Below are 19,986 nucleotides of genomic sequence, written 5' to 3' on the forward strand. Positions count from 1 at the left end.
TTTCTGTTATATTTTGGCATGGAATTATGCTGTTGAGAATCAGCCTGATTTTTTTTCTACCTTGCATATTTTCTGATTTTTTTTTTTCTTTCGCAAATGCCTGCAGTGGTCTGTCCATGTCTTGAAGTTCAATAACTTTACTAGGATAGGTATCATGGATAATAATTCTGTATCACTTTTTCCCAGCTATGTTATGTGTCCTTTTGCTGGTAAGCTTCAGCTCTTTCATTGATTCAAGGAAAATGTCCTAAATTATATCACTGTATACTTTTTACATGTTGCAGCTCTATTTACTTAAACAATTTCCCCCCTACTTGTTAGGTTCTTTCTTTTCTTCAAGGAGATGTTATTATGATGTCTTATCTTTGTGTGTTCTCTTTACCTATCACCTTCTAATTGCTTGAATAATTTTTTCCATATTCATTGATATGATTACCTCAAGCCTTTTTACTTCATGCCATTGATTTGCTTTTCAGGTGTGTCTGTTTCTTTTCTTTTCTTTCCTTTTTTTTGAGACAGAGCCTTGCTCTGTCGCCGAGGCTGGAGTGCAGTGGCACGATCTCTGCTCACTGCAACCTCCGCCTCCTGGGTTCAAGCAATTCTTCTGCCTCTGCCTCCTGAGTAGCTGGGACTACAGGCCAGTGCCACCACGCCTGGCTAATTTTTGTATTTTTAGTAGAGATAGGGTTTCACCATATTGGCCAGGGTGGTCTCGAACTCCTAACCTTGTGATCCGCCCACCTCGGCCTCCCAAAGTACTGGAATTACAGGCGTGAGCCACTGCACCTGGCCAGGTGTGTCTGTTTCTATTCTCAGCTCCTGCTCATTCATCCATTAGGTCTGCCCTGATGATGTTCTGGCCTCAATTTATTTTCTTAACTTAGCAGTCTCTTTATCTCATTCTGCTGTTTTAACATCTTTGAGCCTCTACTTTAGTGATCACATATATTTATTAAGGTCTCTTACAGTGAAAAGTACTTTTAGGAAAACAACTTCTATTCTGAATGTTTTGTTTGCCTTTTGACTTGGTTCTTCAAGTCTTAGCCGTGTTCTCTTTTTTTTTTTCCTTTCATTGTTGTTATTGTTGGAGCATGTTTCTGTAGTTGCTGTAACAGTTTAATCTTGCTCATTCTTAACACGAGTTGTTTATTTAAACCCTAATGTTTGTTCTCACATACTGTGGTTGAATAATCATTGATATTCTGCCTTATTTGATATGCTATTTTTCTCTTTTTAGGCTAGTATTTAGTACATCTACTTTTCAGTTGCCTGGAAGTGTAGGGTTGTGGGGAAAGGAAGGGAGTAGATTCTACGGCAGCTGAGTGAAGTTTGTTAAGGAGGATTACTCTTTACTCCGAATACTCATTAGATGTCCTGGACCAGACAACACCCCGCTAAGCTCAGGATTTACCAGTCTTCTGGAAGTTGGCGTACTCCCCTGGTTCAGCTCAGTGTCCTGAAAGATGACAAGTTCTGTTGGCCCTTAACTCTGCTAAAATGGTATGTGGAGCTTCTGCTCTTCATGGCTTTTCAGTACTTTTCTTTAGGTTGTCTTCTCACCCTCTTGATTTGCTTCTCCCCAGTATGAAGGTGTTATTTGGAATTTTAAGGATTTACTAACCCCGTTTCAACCCCATGGGATGGGGTTGAAAGCCACACAGAACCATCATAAAACAGAATATTTTCCTTTCTTTTCCTGACTCTAACCTTTAAAAAGTTTTTAGCTAAGGTTTTATGCCATTCATTTCTTTTATTATTGCTGATAAATTTTGGTTCTTTCTTTGCTGCCACCCCTGCCCCCTTTCTCTGAGGAATAAAAGGCCAAATTCTTTGGGAGAATTTAGTTTATTGTGAATCCATATACAACTGAAGTAATTAACAATTATAATTCAGGGGTCATTACTAATCTCTCACACTATTCATTTTCATGACTTTGTATAATTATCAAAAAATCCTTTAATAGACATGTATTTTTCTTTTTTTTTTCTCTTTCTTTTCTTTTCTTTTTTTTTGCAACAGGGTTTTCCTTGGTGGTGTTTTAAGCCACTAAAGTGTGGTAATTAGTTATGTAGCAACAGTTAACAAATATAATATATGAATTTTTACAGGCACTTTTAGAATTAAGTGATTTGTTTTATTTTAATTAAATCTGATTTTCTCTCTTAAGGGAAACTCTCTTTTTTGTTTAATAATAATATCCTTTCTCAAAGAGGAAGCTTTGCTACTGTGTTTCCAAACTTGGTTGAATTTTGTTGCTTTCTTCCCCCCTCTCTCTTTTATCTACTTCTCTCCCTCAATGCCGAGGGTAGAATAAGGAATGTAGTTGTTTATTGGTCCTAACTATAAGTGCAGCTTAGAAACACTGATGGAAATGGTTTAAAAGTGTATTGGAACCCCACTGTAATATTGGTTTTAGAGAACAGGTCAGCATTTAGGTTAATGGCAAATGATAAGTTCAGTGTATTGTTAAAAATTTACTTTTAGTATTAAAAAAACCTGGTTTACGTACATCCAGAACACTGCACAAATCATAACTGAATAGCTCACTTACTTTCTACAAGGTGAGCATACCTATGTAACACACCCAGAGGAAGAAAAAGAACATTTTCAGAACTCCAAGCTTTCCTCCTGCACCCTCACTGCTTAGGACCCCCTCTTCACCGGAGGTAACTGCTCTTCTGGCTTCTGTCACCAGTGGCTAGTTTTGCCTGGTTTTGAATAGTATGTTCTTTTTTGTTTTTTAGCTTCTTTAGCTCGACCTTATGTTTGTGAAAATCATCCATGTTGACAAGCAGTAGTGGGTTCATTCTCATTGTTTTATGGAATTCCATTGCATAAATATGCCACAGTTTATGTACTTATTCTACTATTATAGAGTTATACTAATTTTACTTTTGTAGAGTGGGTTAGTTTCACTTGGGGCTATTACCAACAGTGCTGCTATAAACTTTTGTATGTGTATTTTGGTTAATGTTCATTATATACTCGGAATTGCTAGATCATAGAGTGTGTATTATTTAGCTTTAATAGATATTACAAAATAGTTTCCCAAAGTTACTGCATCAGTTTACACTCCCACCAGTAATGTGTGAGAATCACAATTGTTTCATATCTTCACAGAACACTTGGCATTATAGTTTTTATCATCATCAGCATCATTAATTTTAACCACTCTGATGGCTGTTAGTGACATTTCATTGTGCTAATCTGCATTTTTCTCATGACTCGTGATGTTAAACACCTTTTCATATGTTTGGTGAAGGTGAGTAATTTTCAAACTTTAGGCCTTGATCCATTAATGGGTTATGAAATCAATTTAGTGAGTTAAGGCCAGCATTTAAAAAGTCTGAAATAGAATAGAAGAGAGTAAATAATGGTAAATATAGATTTGTGAAACTTTTGTTTAATTTCCTAAATATAAATATACACGCATATCAATTTATTATATAAAATGTTATATTTCTTTTTGTGAACTATGGTCAAAAAGGTTTTAAAAAACCTTGTTGTGTATTATGCATTCAAGAAAAATCTACAACTTGATTAAAACATAAAGACCACACATACCTCATTTAGCACAGTACTGGGAAATAAATCTAATAGCTGAGATAATGGAAACATGATTCATAATGACTTTGTTAGGCTAAACTGGAAACAAACTATTCAGGTGAAATATACAGTAAAGTAAAGCCCTTCATGTGGTAAGTATAAAGTCCTTGTAATTGAATGGGAGAAGGCTGCTTTCACAGCAGTGTGTGGGATAAAGACCCAGAACAGTCCATCCTAAACACAAAGTCCTAGGTCTCCAATCCTTGAATGAGAATAGTGGCTTGGGAATCTGCATGTTTCTAAAGCTTCTGAGTGATTCTGATAATCTGGCAGTTTCAGCAGCCACTGACATCAGCCGGAGATTCTAGTGGATTTTGCCAACTGCAAGGGAGGAATCTCCTGGAGGAGGTGTTCTAAGTGTGTGAACCCTTTTTAAGCTGAAGGATCTAAAAAACCACCATATTTCAGAATAATTCTACCCAGTTTCTTTTACTCCCTAAATTATCATTCTATAGCAGTGAAACTCAGAAGAAGCCATTTAATTAAAGAACCATTATCTACCATTTCTATACAGTTAGAACGGAAGACAGGCAGCAGAGTTAATTTACTTCCGATCCCTCTCTATGCAGATTGTAACTCCCTAATCCTCTTTTTCTCTGAACCTGTACTTCAATGGCACTCCTAATGTGAGTTGCATATATTCCTCAATTATATAATACTTCGGTGCTTTTGTCTCTGAGATTTACTGTACTTTAACATTTGTATGCATTTTACAGTAAAATTTTGAAGGCTTTATAAGCATCCTGCTTTCTAATTAACAGTGAGGATAAAATGTTAGTGTGATTAAATATTAAACATGCATAATTAAGGAATATTAAAAATCAGTCTGTTTTTTTTTTTCCTTTTTTCTTTCTCTCCCTTGAAGGTAAGATTTATCCTATACAAGTTTTGGAAGAATGAATGTATAATTTAGAGAAACATTTCCTGAATACCAATATTACTTTATATAGTAATTATGGGATTTTAAATGCCAATGAGTTCTTTTTCTTTTTATAAACTTGTGAATGTATTATAATAAAGCACTTTTGACAAGCTAATCAAATAAAACAATATAAGATTTAATTATCAGCTTTCTAAAGATTTTATGAACCAGATTGTTTCTATTGCCAGAATCATTTAGTAATTTAGGAATCTCAGAATCCTCTTAAATCTTTTATTTCATTCTCAAAATAGTGTTTTTTCTATATGCTCACTACAAAAATATCAAGCATAGAAAAACAGAGAAAATTTAAAATCATTAAAATTTCTTCATCTCAGCTAAAACTACTATTGATATTTTAGTTGATATTCTTGTAGACATCTGAGCATACACAGACATGCTCACACAAGCGTACACCCAGTTTTATAAAGGTTAATAATATATGTTATACGATATTCTATTACTTATCTTTAAGATCTATGTGTTTTTAATCCACTCTTCTGTTGTTTCTGTGTTAGTAAATACAGACGTACATCATCATTTTTAATGGTTGCATTATACATATTATATTACAGTATATATATGCCATATCTAATCTCCTATTGATAATACTTAGATTGCATTCTTTTTCCTCTATTATGTGTTTAGTAACATCTCTGCACATTAGTCATTTTGCATTTGTACAATTATCTTAAGATAAAATCCTAGGTGTCTGATAATTGCCAAACTGTCTTCCAGAATTATTCCAGTTGACACTCCCAATAGCAAAGTAATAGAATGATTGCTTTTTCACAGTTTTCTAATATTGGATTTTGTGTTTCTTAGATATTGGCAAATGATAAAAATGTGTGATTTTAAAATTTGCATCTTTTTGATTATTAATGAAGTTCTACATATTTTAAGGTGCTTATTGGTCATTAGTGTCTCTCTCTCTCTCTCTCTTTAAAATAGAGATGGGGTCTTGCTATGTTGCTCAGGCTTGTCTCCAACTCCTGACCTCAAGTGATCCTTCCACCTTGGCCTCCCAAAGTGCTGGGATTATAGGCATGAGCCACTGCGCCCAGATTTGGCCATCAGTTTTTCTTCTTTGATCAATTGCTTAAATATTTTTATTGGGATGGTTGGCTTTTTGTTTTTCTTTTACAAACTCTGAAGTTCTTACTATGGGATGGTTGTGTTTTGTATTGACCTGTAGGAAATCTGTGAATATTGTGATATTGCCATTTAGATTTCTAGTTTATGATTTGACTTTTAACTCTTCACAGAATGATTTTTGAATTAAACTAAATGTTGCTTATAAATGTTATTTATTTTGTTTGTTACAAACATTTATGGATGTTTCATTTTATGCTTTCAAGCTTTTGTATTATAGTTAAGAATGGCCTTTGTCATCTCAGGATTGTGGAAATACTTGCCAATATTTTCTCATAGTCTTAGGGTTTAATTTTTTTACATGATAATCTTTGATCCATCTGGGATTTATATTTAATCAAAAGATAAGAAGCCAGTAATACTGTTACCTCAATTGCTGGCCAGTTGTGAGACTTCATGAATATCCAATTTTTTACTAGTGATTTAAAGTGACTCTTTTTATATTGAATTCCCTTATATATTTGAATCAATTTGAACCTATCCGGTTTTATTGATATCTTTTTGAATAATTATTTTGGGGCTTTTATTTCTGTGGCTTTATATATATTTTTTAATAGGATAAGTATCCCTTCATTATTCTTTTTTAGATTATCTGTACATTTTTGCATGTTGACTTGGTGAGCTTTAAAATCATTAACAAAAGCCATGCCAGTTTATTCATTTGGGGTTATAAGGTATTTATAGATTGAGGGGAAATAGGTACTTTTATAATACTAGATTTTCTTATTGAAAAAACAAGTTTTTTTCCCCCATGGATTTAAGTATTTTAAAAAATGTACCTCAGTAGCATTTTGTATTTTCTTCATATAGGCCCTAGGTATTATTTTAAAAAAGCCCTTTTCCCAGATGTTTTTAGTTGTTGTTAATTGCATCATCTCCACACTGTTTTCTGATTGTTAATGGTTATAACATATTAACTTTTGTTTATTTATTATATATCCAGACACTTTAGTGAACACTCATTTTTTTTCTAGAAGTTGATTTTAGCCTTATAATGTCTCACCAGGTGGAAGTGAGGAGCCTAAGAAGTAAATATAGCTACCTTATTGTAGGATTTCTTGAAATCATTAGAGAATGGTGCCTAAACTACAACAGAGTTTATGAAATATAATTTGTAAATCCAGGGAAGACTGAATATGGACTAAACACCATGATTGAAACATAATGTGTCAGCCTAAGTGTACTAGAATGAATAAACATACCATTTAAATGAGATTATCTAATATTCTGAAATGTTCTTTGTACTCTATTAATCTCTCAGGATTAATCTTTGTGAATTCTGTATCATTTACTTAGCCAGGAAAAAGATGGGATTGTTACTTAAGTGGGAAGGCATAGATCTAGTAAGGAAAGTGTGAAGAAATGGGAGAGAAAACAGATTTCCTCAAAATAGGAGTTTACTAGGTTGTGAATTCCAGGCTTGCTAATGTTTTAAATACTCCAAAAATAAAATATAACTTCTTTTTTTGTGAGTAATTTTTTCAACATAATACCTGTTACTTCAACCATCTACCCTATTGACACACCCCCAAGTCCAGTAAGTAGGTGTAAAATGGTCTGACAATGCCATCTGGTGGCCTCCTGGGGAATTGTGTAAAGTAACCTCTACCTGCTGCACTTCACTCCTTGGTGAACCTGAGGCACCATCCTGGGCTCATGTCTTGGATGCTGCATTCAGGCTTGAGAGCAGGCAGTTTATGCTGGGGCTATAGACAAAGAGAGACGAGAAATCAAAGTCCACATCTGGGAAAGGCTGCTGGGGAAATAAGGAAGGTGCCCAAAAGGCCACATTCACAGGAGCTGGTTGAGAACAAGGACCAGATTTTTCTTTTCCCTCCCTCCTCCCTTTTCCCTCTTCCTTACTCCTTCCCTCTCTCTCTTCTTCTGAGTTAACTTTCCCCCACACTGCCCACCTTTTTCTTAGCTCTTATTCTTGCATTCTCAGGAAAGCTTCCCTCTTTCTCTTCCCTCATTCTGTTTGGGAGCCACATCATAATCCTAACTACAGCTGATAAATCTAAGGGTAGTGCTTGTAGGTCAGCTTTATTAAGGAAAAGGGAAGGCAGAAGTTGGCAAATGAAGAACCAGTGTCATGAACACCTGAGTCCTTGGAAGGGATCAGAGGTCCCCTTCAACATTACCATGGCCTCAGGTTTTCCCCTTTATCCGACATGATTTCTCCATTTGCTTGCATGCAGGATTTTCGTCTCTTCTACTCACTGCCATATCCCCAACACCTGGAACAGAGCCTGTCCAGTAAAATGAGCTCCATTATTACTTGTTGAAGGAAAGAATTCTAGAGGAGTAAGAACATCTGGCTCGTTATTTTTTACTGTATTTCAATGTTGTCTTCCTGTAAGTGTTATAGTGATGCTGATTTTCATTGTGAAAGTATGATTTTGGACTTCCGTGGGATAATTTAAGTATTAAAGGATATTTCTAGCAGAAATTGTTTTTTAAGTTCTAACCTACTAACTGACTAACTTTCAGAAAATAACCTGTTGGTAAGTTAGGGACTCTCTGTATCTTTCCTTTTTATGTTTCAAGAATGTATCTTTTATACACATAAAGGAAGTAAAAACAACAACAACAAAATGACCAGCTTCTTTTCTGTCTTTGCTTCTCAAGTGCTCCTAGCTTCCCAGAAAAGAATCTAAGACTATTAAATATGAGGAGAACACAGATTTGAAAAGCTGAAAAATATTAAGCATTTGGCAGAACATCTTTTCTGTATATGTTTTCTCTGTGTGCACAGACTTGTTTGCATTACAAATCCTTGATCACAGACTTGGAGTAATATTTATTCCCTCTATAGAACTAAGCACAGAGAAAATGTTGGATTTCCCTAACATTTTTCAGAATTGCACCCTTGTTTTGTGATTCTCCTAAGAACTGGAGAGAGAAGTCAGGCTGCTTTTATTTCTTAGATTGTTCCTCTGACATTGCTGTTGTGTGAGAATTTTCTGTGGGTAAAATAATAATAATAATAATAATAATAATTTTCTGCTAACTATTTCAACACTCTAGGATTCCCAAATTATCTCACGAATCTGTGTGATCTTAAAGAAATGCTTTTACTGTAATGCAAAGGGAAAGCTAAAATGAATTAAAAGCTGGCCTAAATTAAGACAGCTGGGGTGATCACTGGATGTATAATACCAGAGTGTGGTAGACCTTGGTTAAGTTTTGAGAATGTGTCACAACATACTACATCAGAGTTGATATGTTGTCCTGGTTGATTTTGGTGTCTGTGGTCACGGGGAGGGGGAGCTTTTAAAACTTGGTTGACTACATGCATTGTGAAAAACTATAAGGCATGCACAAAGCATGGACTGACTTTAGAGTCAGAGGGCTCTCAGGCTACAATCCGGCAATGCCTCTGTGTGACCTGGAATAAAATAGGTAACATCTCAGAGCCTTAGTTTACCTTTCTGCAAAATGGGAGTAATGATGCCTACCTAGAAGGGCTGTTTTGAGGACTGGCGCCGGTCCCTGGCTGGCAGGATTTGCTCAGTTGACCAGTTATGATCACAGTGTTCATCTGTTGTCTTTCCATCTCTCCACTAGGTACCTTGGGATCACAAGGCCCCTCACGTACCCTGTGAGGCAGAATGGGAAATGCATGGCGAAGATGATTCTCTCCGTCTGGCTTCTCTCCGCCTCCATCACTTTACCTCCACTCTTTGGATGGGCTCAGAATGTAAATGATGATAAGGTGTGCTTGATCAGCCAGGACTTTGGCTATACGATTTACTCTACCGCAGTGGCATTTTATATCCCCATGTCCGTCATGCTTTTCATGTACTACCAGATTTACAAGGCTGCCAGGAAGAGTGCTGCCAAACACAAGTTCCCTGGCTTCCCTCGAGTGGAGCCAGACAGCGTCATCGCCCTGAATGGCATAGTGAAGCTCCAGAAGGAGGTGGAAGAGTGTGCAAACCTTTCGAGACTCCTCAAGCATGAAAGGAAAAACATCTCCATCTTTAAGCGGGAACAGAAAGCAGCCACCACCCTGGGGATCATCGTCGGGGCCTTTACCGTGTGCTGGCTGCCATTTTTCCTCCTCTCGACAGCCAGACCCTTCATCTGTGGCACTTCCTGCAGCTGCATCCCACTGTGGGTGGAGAGGACATTTCTGTGGCTAGGCTATGCAAACTCTCTCATTAACCCTTTTATATATGCCTTCTTCAACCGGGACCTGAGGACCACCTATCGCAGCCTGCTCCAGTGCCAGTACCGGAATATCAACCGGAAGCTCTCGGCTGCAGGCATGCATGAAGCCCTGAAGCTTGCTGAGAGGCCAGAGAGACCTGAGTTTGTGCTGTAAGGTCATTTATCACTATTTTCCTTTTATCCCCCAAACCCTTTTATGCAGCTTGTTGAAGCACATCACAGAAAGCTTCCTGAACGAGTAGCTAGCTTAGTTTTTACTAAACATACCAGATTTGAATTGACAACACTATAGACTCCAGTCTTCCACCCAGTAAAATTCCAAAAGCCAAAAATAGGTACTTAGTTGGATTGATAGATGAGACTAATTTGCTGATGAATTGCAACTGATGTGCTTGACAACAAGGCAGGTGATATTTTCCCTTCTTTCTCCATAAATGATATCCAAATGATATCCTTACATCTGAATTTGTGTAACATTATTATTTTAGTTGTTATTATTCTTCTGTCCAGCAAAACTTTTTTGATGACCTCATGCTTCACAGATAAATTCTTCTTTTGAGGTAGGAGGCACAATGATCTTTTTAGTATGCAGTTACATTCACCTGGGCTGAAAGGAGGCAGCCGAGGAAAAAGAAGAGTGGTTAGTGTGGGGAGATGCCAGGATGAGGCAAGGTCTTAAAAGCTACAAGAGCGCCTCTGTAATCCTAGCCACTTGGGAGGCTAGCTTGAGCCCAAGGGTTGGATTATGCAGTGAGCTATGATCATGCCATTGCACTCCAACCTGGTTGACAGAGCAAGACTCGCCTCTAAAAAATAAAAGAAAAAGAGCCACAGGAGCTTTTAGGAAATGTTCCCGCCCATCTTGGCAGGTGAGAACCAAGAATTGGTCTAAGAGGTCTTAGTGACTTTCAAGGAAGCAATTACAATAGGTTCTTGGGATCTGAAAAAGGATCTGATGGTGATAGAGAAATGGAAATTTCAGAAGTGTTAAAAATTTGGCATTGTAAAGAAGGAAAGAGATAGTATACTAATTAGAGTTGTCAACATGTCAGATGAAGACTTTGTTTTAAATGTGAGGTAGAGGAGATTTCTTCACGTTTGAGAGTCAGGGGAAAAATAAACTTGGAATGAAAAATTGGAAGGTTCTGGTGAGAGAATGAGCAGATTAATGTTGGAGGTGTCCTTCTTCACTGAGCCTGGCAGGAAGGAGTGGACTAGAGAACCAGGGACCACTCTAGCAGAGAGGGACCTTCCTGGTCATCTTGTCCACCCCTGTCTTTCAACAGAAGAGCTAACTGGGAGTTGAAAAGTGAGATGTCTCACACTTAGCTAGTGTCACAACTAAGTCGAGATTCCACATCATCTGAATCCGGGTGCTACTCATTTTTCTTTTACTGGACTGCCTTTATCTTACAACTGAAAGTTGGAATACTACAGCTATGCTAATTCTTAAGCTGAGTGTAGCTTCACAGGCATTCATGTTTACTTCTATTTTACTTCTATATACTCTTTTGTACACGAGATTGTTCACAATATAAAAAGTAGCATTAAAAAATAATGTAATTTTAAGTTCTAGAACATGTACTATGAGCAAACCCAGAGATCTTACTATGCCTATAAGAGTTCGTTGACCATTAGGATTTTCCCACCAGATTCTGAATTCCTTCAGAGAAGGAACAATGTCTTAATCAGATTTCTTTCTGCAGAATCTAGTACAGTGCTTGACACATAATAGATGATAAATAAAAGTAATAACTGCTAACCATTATTGAACACCCGCTACATGCTACGCAGCATGCTACCTGCAAAATAGGTGCTTCTAGCATCCCCACTTTTCAGAAGAACAACTTAAGGCTCAGGAACATAAAGTAACTGACCTATGTTCACACAGTTCCTAAGTGGTAGGTGTGATATGAATCACCCCGATGCTTGTATTGAATGTTATGCAATAATACTTGTCGAGTGACTTCAGTATATAGGCAGTGAAGAGTCTCAGAATATTTTTGAGCTGGAGACTAGCCATAAGCTCTCTAAGAAGACAATGAGAATGACTTGTTACTCTAAGTGAGTAAAGTTTGTTAGACTTACTGCACTACGAGTGGTATCCGCTCCTAGACAGTCTTAGTAGTTTCTCAGATGAAGGAAATAAGGCAAGGATATTGATAGAGTTTTGGAGCTTGGGCTGGGTGATTTGAAGGTGGGGAACTGGTGAGGATTAGGCAGAGTTTATGACATAATAGCTCTAGACTGGTAAGTACAGCTAGATGAGGGCTGTGAAGTGAGTGTTAATGAGCAAACTAGTCTTGATAAGTAGGCTATTTTTGTTGGCATATAGTCTTCTGAAAGTGACTATTTCCTAGAACAAATAGCTAGGTTATTTTGCCTGGCTCCAGCATTTTTTAGCACAGGAAAAAGAAAGCGTGTTGGTTTTAGTTCTCAGCAGTACCATGGGAAGGTCTCTCTGGCAATAGTGAGGAGGGCAGACAAGGGAAAGATGGGTGGCAGGGGATGCAGTTAAGCAGCCAGTGTATAAAGTAGGAAAGAACAGATAAAGTCATGAGCAAGGAAACACTGCTATATTTGCGTGCATCCATAGGGTCAAAAAACTTGAGAATAATTTTATTGATTATTTTAGTTAATAATTCGTAGATAATTCAGATCATAAAATGGTCATCTTTAAAATGTAACACAAAAAGTTTTTCCAGTTTAAAATAATAACATGCGTTTGCTGAGGATTCACTCTCAGGCACTTTGCTGAGCACTTTATGTGAATTTGATCAATTAATCCTCAAAAGTTTATGATAAGTTAGTTTTCTTCATTTCCATTCTGAAAATAACAAAACAAGGGCTTGGAGAAGTCAAATGATTTCTCCCACAGTCATACAGAGAGTGATAGAGCTGGATTTGAGCCCAGGACATCTGTGTTCAAAAGTGCTTTTGACTTCTATGCTACTGTGCCTTTTATAAAAATAAATCAGCTAACATAAAGTCTAAAGATACTTGCCTTTGTATCTTTAGCTAGTCTGGAGGCTTGGGTGTTGTTTTCCTGTAAGCTTAAGACAGAGGTCAGCAAACTTTAACTGTGAAGGGCCAAGTGGTAAATATTTTAAGCTTTGCTAGCCATATGGTCTCTATTGAAACTACTCATCTCACTGATGAGTAATTTGTCACTGACATAAGTAAACGGATAAGCCTGTGTACCAATAAAACTTTATTTACAAAAAGGGGCTGCTAGTTGTATTTGGCTCACAGGCCATAGTCTGCTGTATCTTCTTTGCATTTCTCTCAGTTTGAATTTATAATTACAGAATATCCACTTCATTAACGATGATTAGCCTAAAAATATCCATCAACTTTAGGAAATTTCTAATATGGCGACCATGCATTGAGGAAGATACAGAAAACAGATGATATCTTTCATGTCCTTATGCAGATAATTTTGTTGGATATACCTTACACAAACAGACATATGTTGCTATGGCCTGAATGTTTGTGTCTCCTGCAAAATTCATATTTTGAAACCAAATTCCCAATGCAATACTATGAAAGTGTGGATTCTTTAGAAGGTAATTAGGTCATGAGGGCAGGGCCCTCATGGATGGGATTATTGCCCTTATAAAAGAGGCCTGAGGGAGCTTGTTCACACCTTCTACCATGTGAGGAAGCAGTTAGAAGTTACCATCTATGAAGCAGACAGCGAGCCCTCACCAGACATGGGATCTACTGGTGGCTTAATCTTGGATTTCTCAGCCTCTCGAACTGTAAGAAATAAATTTCTGTTGTTTATAAGCTACCAGTTTATGGGATTTTGTTATAGCAGCCTGGCTAGGCTAAGACATATGCACATGCAACCTTTCTGTAATAAGGAAAGGAGGAGACAGGAAAAACTGTAGGATTCAAAGGAAAGGAAAATAACTCAGAGCTTACACTAACCCTGATCAGAGAAGACTTCCTGAAGGATATGAACTCAAGCATGTCTATGAAGTTGGTCAAAGCATTTATAGTGAAAGGAGAGCAGAAATGGTATTCTAGGTGAAGAGGACTTTTTTTTGTAAAGGCACCAATGTGGGAGCTTATGCAAAGGACCATCTGGCTGAAGCTAAGCATTTGGGTGCAGGAACTGTTAGAGATCAAAGCAGAAGAGTAGATCGAGATGAAATTATAAAGAATCTTCTATACTAGCTCCAAGAATTTGGACTTTTAGTATTGACAAATGGTTCTTAATCAGGAGTAATTTTGCCTCCCATCGCAACTCTCTGGAGACATTTGGCAATTTCTGGAGGCATTTTTGGTTGTCACAAGTCTGGGTGGGACACTACTGGCATCTACTGGGTAGAGGCCAGGGCTGCTCTTAAGGATTTTACAGTATACAGGCCAGCAACCCCCTGCCCACCCCCCAACAAAGAAGTACCTAGTCCTTAATGCTAAATTTGGGACACTCTGTAATAGTAAGCCATCAGTGAATCTGCAGGTAGGGGAATGGAGTCATCAAAATGGTCAAGACTGATGCAGTAGCACTGTGTGGATAACTCAGAAGTTAGAAAATGGATGTAAGGAGTCTCTTCATTGGCTTGTTTTTCCCAGAAACATTTGAGGGTCTGCTATGTACAAAGCATGGAACCAGGCATGGTAGGGTAGAAAGATGAGTAAGTGACAGTTGCAGTCTCTGGAAGCTTTTAATCTTGTGTGCTGGGGTGGCTGCAGAGATGGTGGTGGCTAGTAGGAGACTTGTAATCAGAACCCTTTGCTCCCCCTGCCTCTCTCTAGCTCTCACTCATCTTGTGGCCACCCTGCAGATTCTGGGCTCCTCCAGACTCTGGGCTTTCTCCAGCTCTTTTCCTCCCATCTAGCTTCTGGGCTTCTAGTCTCTCTTACCTTTTCGCCTTGCTCTGCCTTCTTGGCTCTACGTATTCTCCTACATAATAGTTTCTTTCTTTCCTGTATAAACGTATGAGACAGTTCCTGCTCCCAAATATTTACCCATTTTCCCCCATTTTCTTGATCAGCATAACCAGAACCTCAGGAGTTCATCAGGCACTCGAAAATTTTCCCTGGGGTAATGAAGTGAATAGATGGAGGAAGAGCTGTGAATACTTTTGCACTGGTAATTTTAATTTACTGCTATCAATTTTAATCCTTTTCCCAAGTATTCACAGATTGGTAATATAAAACCAAATGTTATAATGAAATATAATCAAGGATTCTTTTTTTCTTTTTAAATTTGATTTACTTATGGATTTGCTTTGAATTGCCATAAATTGCAGGAGGGCCTGCACAAGGAGGGTGCTGTTGAGACCAGGAAAGAGGCCACGGGTGTCTGTGTGGGTGCTACAATCTCCAGACCATCACAATTGGTTAGCAGGTGGGTAGCAAGGAAAGGGAGACTTTGGAGATAGTGCTGTGGTCTGGAGGAATTCAGAACATGAACTATGTGAGCAGAGCAGTGCTGAGCTGGAGAAAGTGTGGTCTCTCCTGTGCTGGGAAGAGACAGTGGCCCTGGGCTAGGAACGTGTCTGTGGAGCACAGATGGTTGCCAGTCCCGTCTTCAGATACCTGGAGCCTAGAGTGCTGAGTCTGGGCTGAAGTGCAGTACTTGTCCTCAGGTGTTATTGTGTGAGGCTGAGGGGAAAAGCTAGAAACCATGTCTCCGGCAAAATCCATCTATTGATCACCCATCTGAAGGGCTGGGCTGAGAGGGGGACCTCAAAGAAGGAAGAGCAGCACTGCAGGCAAGACAGCCAAATGGCAGGGTAGGGGGTGCTTTAGATGGGGTGGGTAGATGGAGATTAGGGGCACAGTCCCAGTCTCTGGGTCCTCATAGACCTAGCTCTTAGGCACATGATGTAGTGTGGTAAGTTGAGACCTGTGGAGGTGCAGAGTTAGGGGAGTGGCTTTATACCAGGAGAAAGGGACTTTTTCTCAGCCCTTGGCTGACACTTCTCTATCACTAATGCCACTTCTGTGCATCTAGGAACGAGGGAAAGAAGTGAAGTTTCTTGGTCCCTGCACACATACCTTACAATAACACATCTTCCTAGATTTGAGGGAGAGAACACGTCTCATTGGTAATCATTATTTAGTCATTATTCTTTTCAAGTAGGGCAGGTGCAATAGTATTTTGCAAGGATTTTTGAGAGCAAAGTCATTTTTGGCTATAGCTGTATTAAAAAGGTGAATTTCTAAATGGGTTATTTGGGGCTGATTTGCAAATATATTAAAGCCTTGGCAACTTGTGGAAGTTATGAAATTTATGAAAAGAGTCACAACACTTTTTCTTTCCCTTGAAGGATACTCATAATCCCTTAGAAGCCACAAATGATTCAAAGTACTGACTGCTGTAAAAATTAAGTCCACCCACCACAAAATGAAAACTCACATTTACAGTTCTGCTAAATTATTTTCTATTTCTCTCTCTCTTTTTTTTAGACAAAATGCTGACTACTGTAGAAAAAAAGGTCATGATTCATGATCGAAAGCAGAACAATGGAGATGAAATAAACACGGCAAAATAGAGGTGGAAACAGAAGGAAGTCATTTGCTGAGACTGCAGAATGGAATGCAGCTTCTGTCCTTTCTTGGGATGTCTAAAACGTGACAAGCAGGGTGATCTGTTGTACACACTATCTTACGAGGGAGATGGTGACTTCTCCTTTTTTCTGTGGATCAGCGCTATTGTGTGTTCTCAGTTTAAGATAGCAGATCATCTCAGCAGTAAGCACACCGACAGAACTGAGTTCCAGAAAGGAAGCAGTTTCTGGTGCTTTGCATATGTCCAAATCCATGCAAGTGGGAGAAAGTTCCAATGCACACTTCCCATGCTTCTGAGTCTAGGCATTGTGGTGAATATGCAGGAATGATTCATGAGACAGAATGTATTTTGTTGTATGACAGAAGGCTTTTCCAAGCAAACTGCAGTGAGCGTAGTGTTGAATATGTTGCATGTCCATGTTAGAAAACAGAATCCAGTCATCAGCTAATACAAATGATTTCCCAGAGCAGTGTTTGTTTCAAGCTTCTGTCAAATAGTTTGGCTTTTCTGCAGGGTCTCTGTGATTTCCCCACCAATGTACTTTTCTTTGTTAACTCACTTATTATGGTATAACTCAGGAGCAGGTCTCAGGATGGAGAGAAGCGTACAACTTGAGCAAAGCTTTTTCTTGTGCTCTGAAGGATCTTGAGAGGGGAGGGGGATGCCTTCTGTGAGGATTTTTATCGCAGTGAAGCTCAAGTGGTAGCCAACTGCATTGTAATTAACATGATTATTGGCATGTTTTTGACTCTCATTTTCTACAAGTCTGCAGTGGGCCCACCCATGGGCTGGCCCATAACTGCATGTTATGTGGAAGAAGTGTGGGAATGATGGGTTTTCCATGAAATGTGATGCTTCTGGAGATGGGGCATGAACATGTTCATTCTTGTTGAGCTGCATTGTATTAAACCAAATTGTGTGAAGCGAGGTCACCTGGACCACTCTTGGGACCTGCTTCAGAACACCAGTCTGTTCCTTCTAGAGAATTTGTTTTTGTGTTCTATGTATCTTAAATCAAATGTGTGCCTACGCAATTCTGTCCTCTGATTCCCACCCCTACCCATGAAAAGATGGTAGACATGAAGGGCAGGGAAGGAAACAAAAGGTCTCTTTGCAGATATATATTTTTTAATGGCACTATGTAGTAATTAAGATCTAAGGAGACAGAAAGACAGTAGATGAGAATAGAAGAGTGCCTGTACCTACAAGGGGAAAAATGAATGCAATTCTTTATTTGATAAGAGTGAACTGAAAGAGAATATTATTTTCCTACAATAAAGCAAGCTGTCCTCTCACAGGATAAAGTGGAATTCCGACGTGGATTATGGACTTCTTCTAACTCCCATTGACATTGCTTCTTACCAGACATGGGGAAAAGCTGCCTTTCCTGAAAGGGGAGGAGGGCACTGTCCTTTCAGGCAAAGCTTGTACAAATTCCTGAACCGCAAATTTGCTAAAGTGACCGTATATATTATATTCATAATTTAAATGATTATTTATGGTCAGATACATATTGTTAAACTTGAAAATGTTTTATTACATTACATCAAATAAACTTTATTTGTAGCTGAAATAAAGCAATGTAAGTAAAAATTTTTAATTAAAGGTCTTATGTCATACATGTTGCTGTCTGTAGAATGGCTGAAGGGCAGACATTTTACATGTTTGCTGAAATCCTAACAGGTAGCTAAGACAGCTCTGGTTTCAATTACATTTCACTGGGGATTCATTCACTTAGTGACTTTATTTTTATAAAACAATGTTCATTACTTGATCTGATTAATGAGCATCGTTTGGGCTCCTGGCGCATTCAGCATTGCTGGCATCAAAGGGACAAAGATGGGTATGGCACAGTCCTTGCTTTTCAGAGTTTGCCATCAGGTAGAAGGCAAACATGTCCGGTTTGTCACAATATAGTATAGTAGGTGCTATAACAGGTTTTAGGGAGTGACTTTTTCTTTCCTGTAGTGTAAGACAGGGCACTATGGTTAGTTGGATTGATTCAGGTTTTCAAATGTGTTGTTTAATTTTTTAATAAGACCTTCATGATTCATATTGGCTTCTTATCCTGCCTGACTTGAATGCCCGACTATTGACCTCTCTGCTTCATTCTGGCTATAGAGGCTGAGCTTCATGTGTATACTGTACTTTAAATATATGGCAGCAAATGAAAGGAAAAGGTAGAAATGGAAAGGGGATGAGAAAAATAAATCATTAATACAGTTTCACATATGATATAATTTGTGCCAAAGACACAGCTTTTGTTTTAACTAAGAATTGGGAAAATCATTGAAATGAACATTTTATATATAATGACTGTTCAAGCAAGAAGGACTATTCCTCTTCTCACTCTAGGGTATCAGCTGTCATTTTCTGGCAAGGCTGAGTACTGGGAAACCGTGCTTGAGAAGTAAAGCACTTACTTGTAAGAGATAACTGAATCACTGTTGCCTTAGCATTTAGTTTTATTCTGTAAATATTAAACAGGAGATACTCAGAGTTCCTAGGTTTTCTAGCAACTGTTTCATAACTGAAAGCACTGATTATGTTGTCATGGGCTTGATATGCTTGTGTGTGTATTTGATGATCATATTTTTATGTAATTTTATTAGGTTCATTGATTGCAGGCAGTGGGTCAAAAATATGAATGGAAAATGCAGGCAATTTTTTCAAATAGTTGATGCTAATATGATAATTGAATTACCATCTGGAGATAGTGGGAATTTCCCTTTCAGCATTTTCATTGTCAATTTAGTTTTCAATTTAATGGCTATAAATGTTTCCAAATATTGGAGTCTTGAAAAATTGTTCATGCTCCTTCTGATCTCAGGACCTTCACACATGCTTTCCCTCTTGGTTTGTGATATTCTTCCTGATGTCATTTATTTGACGTATGCCTTCATTATTGTCCAGTAAATCTTGAAGGTTAGGGACCATGTCTGTTTTTCTCAACAATGTGCCCATTACCTAGCACCATGCTGGGAACACATATATGGTAGGTCCATAATGGGTATGTTTTAATGAGAAGGAGGGACGGAAGGAGAGAGAGGCAAGAATTCAGTGGCACTTTTTGAAAATGTTTATATGAGGAAACAAAGAAGACTTGCCATGATCCAGCGACATGCCCAGTTTGAGTGGAAGAGAAGGAACTGGAATTAAGCTATTCTGTGTGCCCCTTAGGTCAGGCCCTCCACTACATGGTCCTGCTTCTCTTGCATGAGTTAGCTACTCATATCATGAGAGCATCCTTTTCTTAATTTTCTGCACTAGTGGAGCAGAGCCATGTATGTGCTATGGCCCATATGTTGAGACTTGTTTATCTACAGCTAGCCAGATGGTCTGTAACAGCACACAAAGAAGCCATTTGGAAACTTTCAGAGGGTCAGCACGTTTTGAAAACAACTCAGAGTAATGCATATTGTGATGTCATTGCTTACTTTAAGCTTACAATGAGGAATATCTTGTTAGGTACTGAATGTGAAACATGCAGACTTTGAGAACCAACTCAGAGGTCCTAGCCCCCAGAGACAGAAATTTATTTAATTGGATCACCCTTTAGACTTGTTTTGTCTACATGTTCTCTGAAAAAGGAATATAATGTCTTAAT

The 19,986-nt window shown here is 38.2% G+C and overlaps 1 protein-coding gene across 3 annotated transcripts in view; it reads left to right on the forward strand.

The window, feature by feature from the left end:
• The window catches only part of HTR7 (5-hydroxytryptamine receptor 7), a 113,835-nt gene extending 95,856 nt beyond the window's left edge, over positions 1-17,979 (forward strand). The window contains exons 2-4 of one of the 3 annotated variants that reach the window (XM_058435775.1): positions 9,245-10,000; positions 14,857-14,954; positions 16,277-17,838. In XM_058435775.1, the coding sequence (XP_058291758.1) occupies positions 9,245-10,000; positions 14,857-14,954; positions 16,277-16,362 (940 nt within the window). In that variant the 3' untranslated portion in view covers positions 16,363-17,838. Of the gene's footprint in view, positions 1-9,244; positions 10,006-14,856; positions 14,955-16,276 lie in introns of all 3 variants that reach the window. The other 2 variants (XM_032170184.2, XM_032170193.2) reach the window with 2 other exon arrangements.
• Positions 17,980-19,986: the final 2,007 nt, after the last annotated feature.

This window comes from Hylobates moloch, unplaced genomic scaffold (genome assembly GCF_009828535.3).
Source record: "Hylobates moloch isolate HMO894 unplaced genomic scaffold, HMol_V3 SCAFFOLD_3, whole genome shotgun sequence".
Lineage (NCBI taxonomy): Eukaryota > Metazoa > Chordata > Mammalia > Primates > Hylobatidae > Hylobates > Hylobates moloch.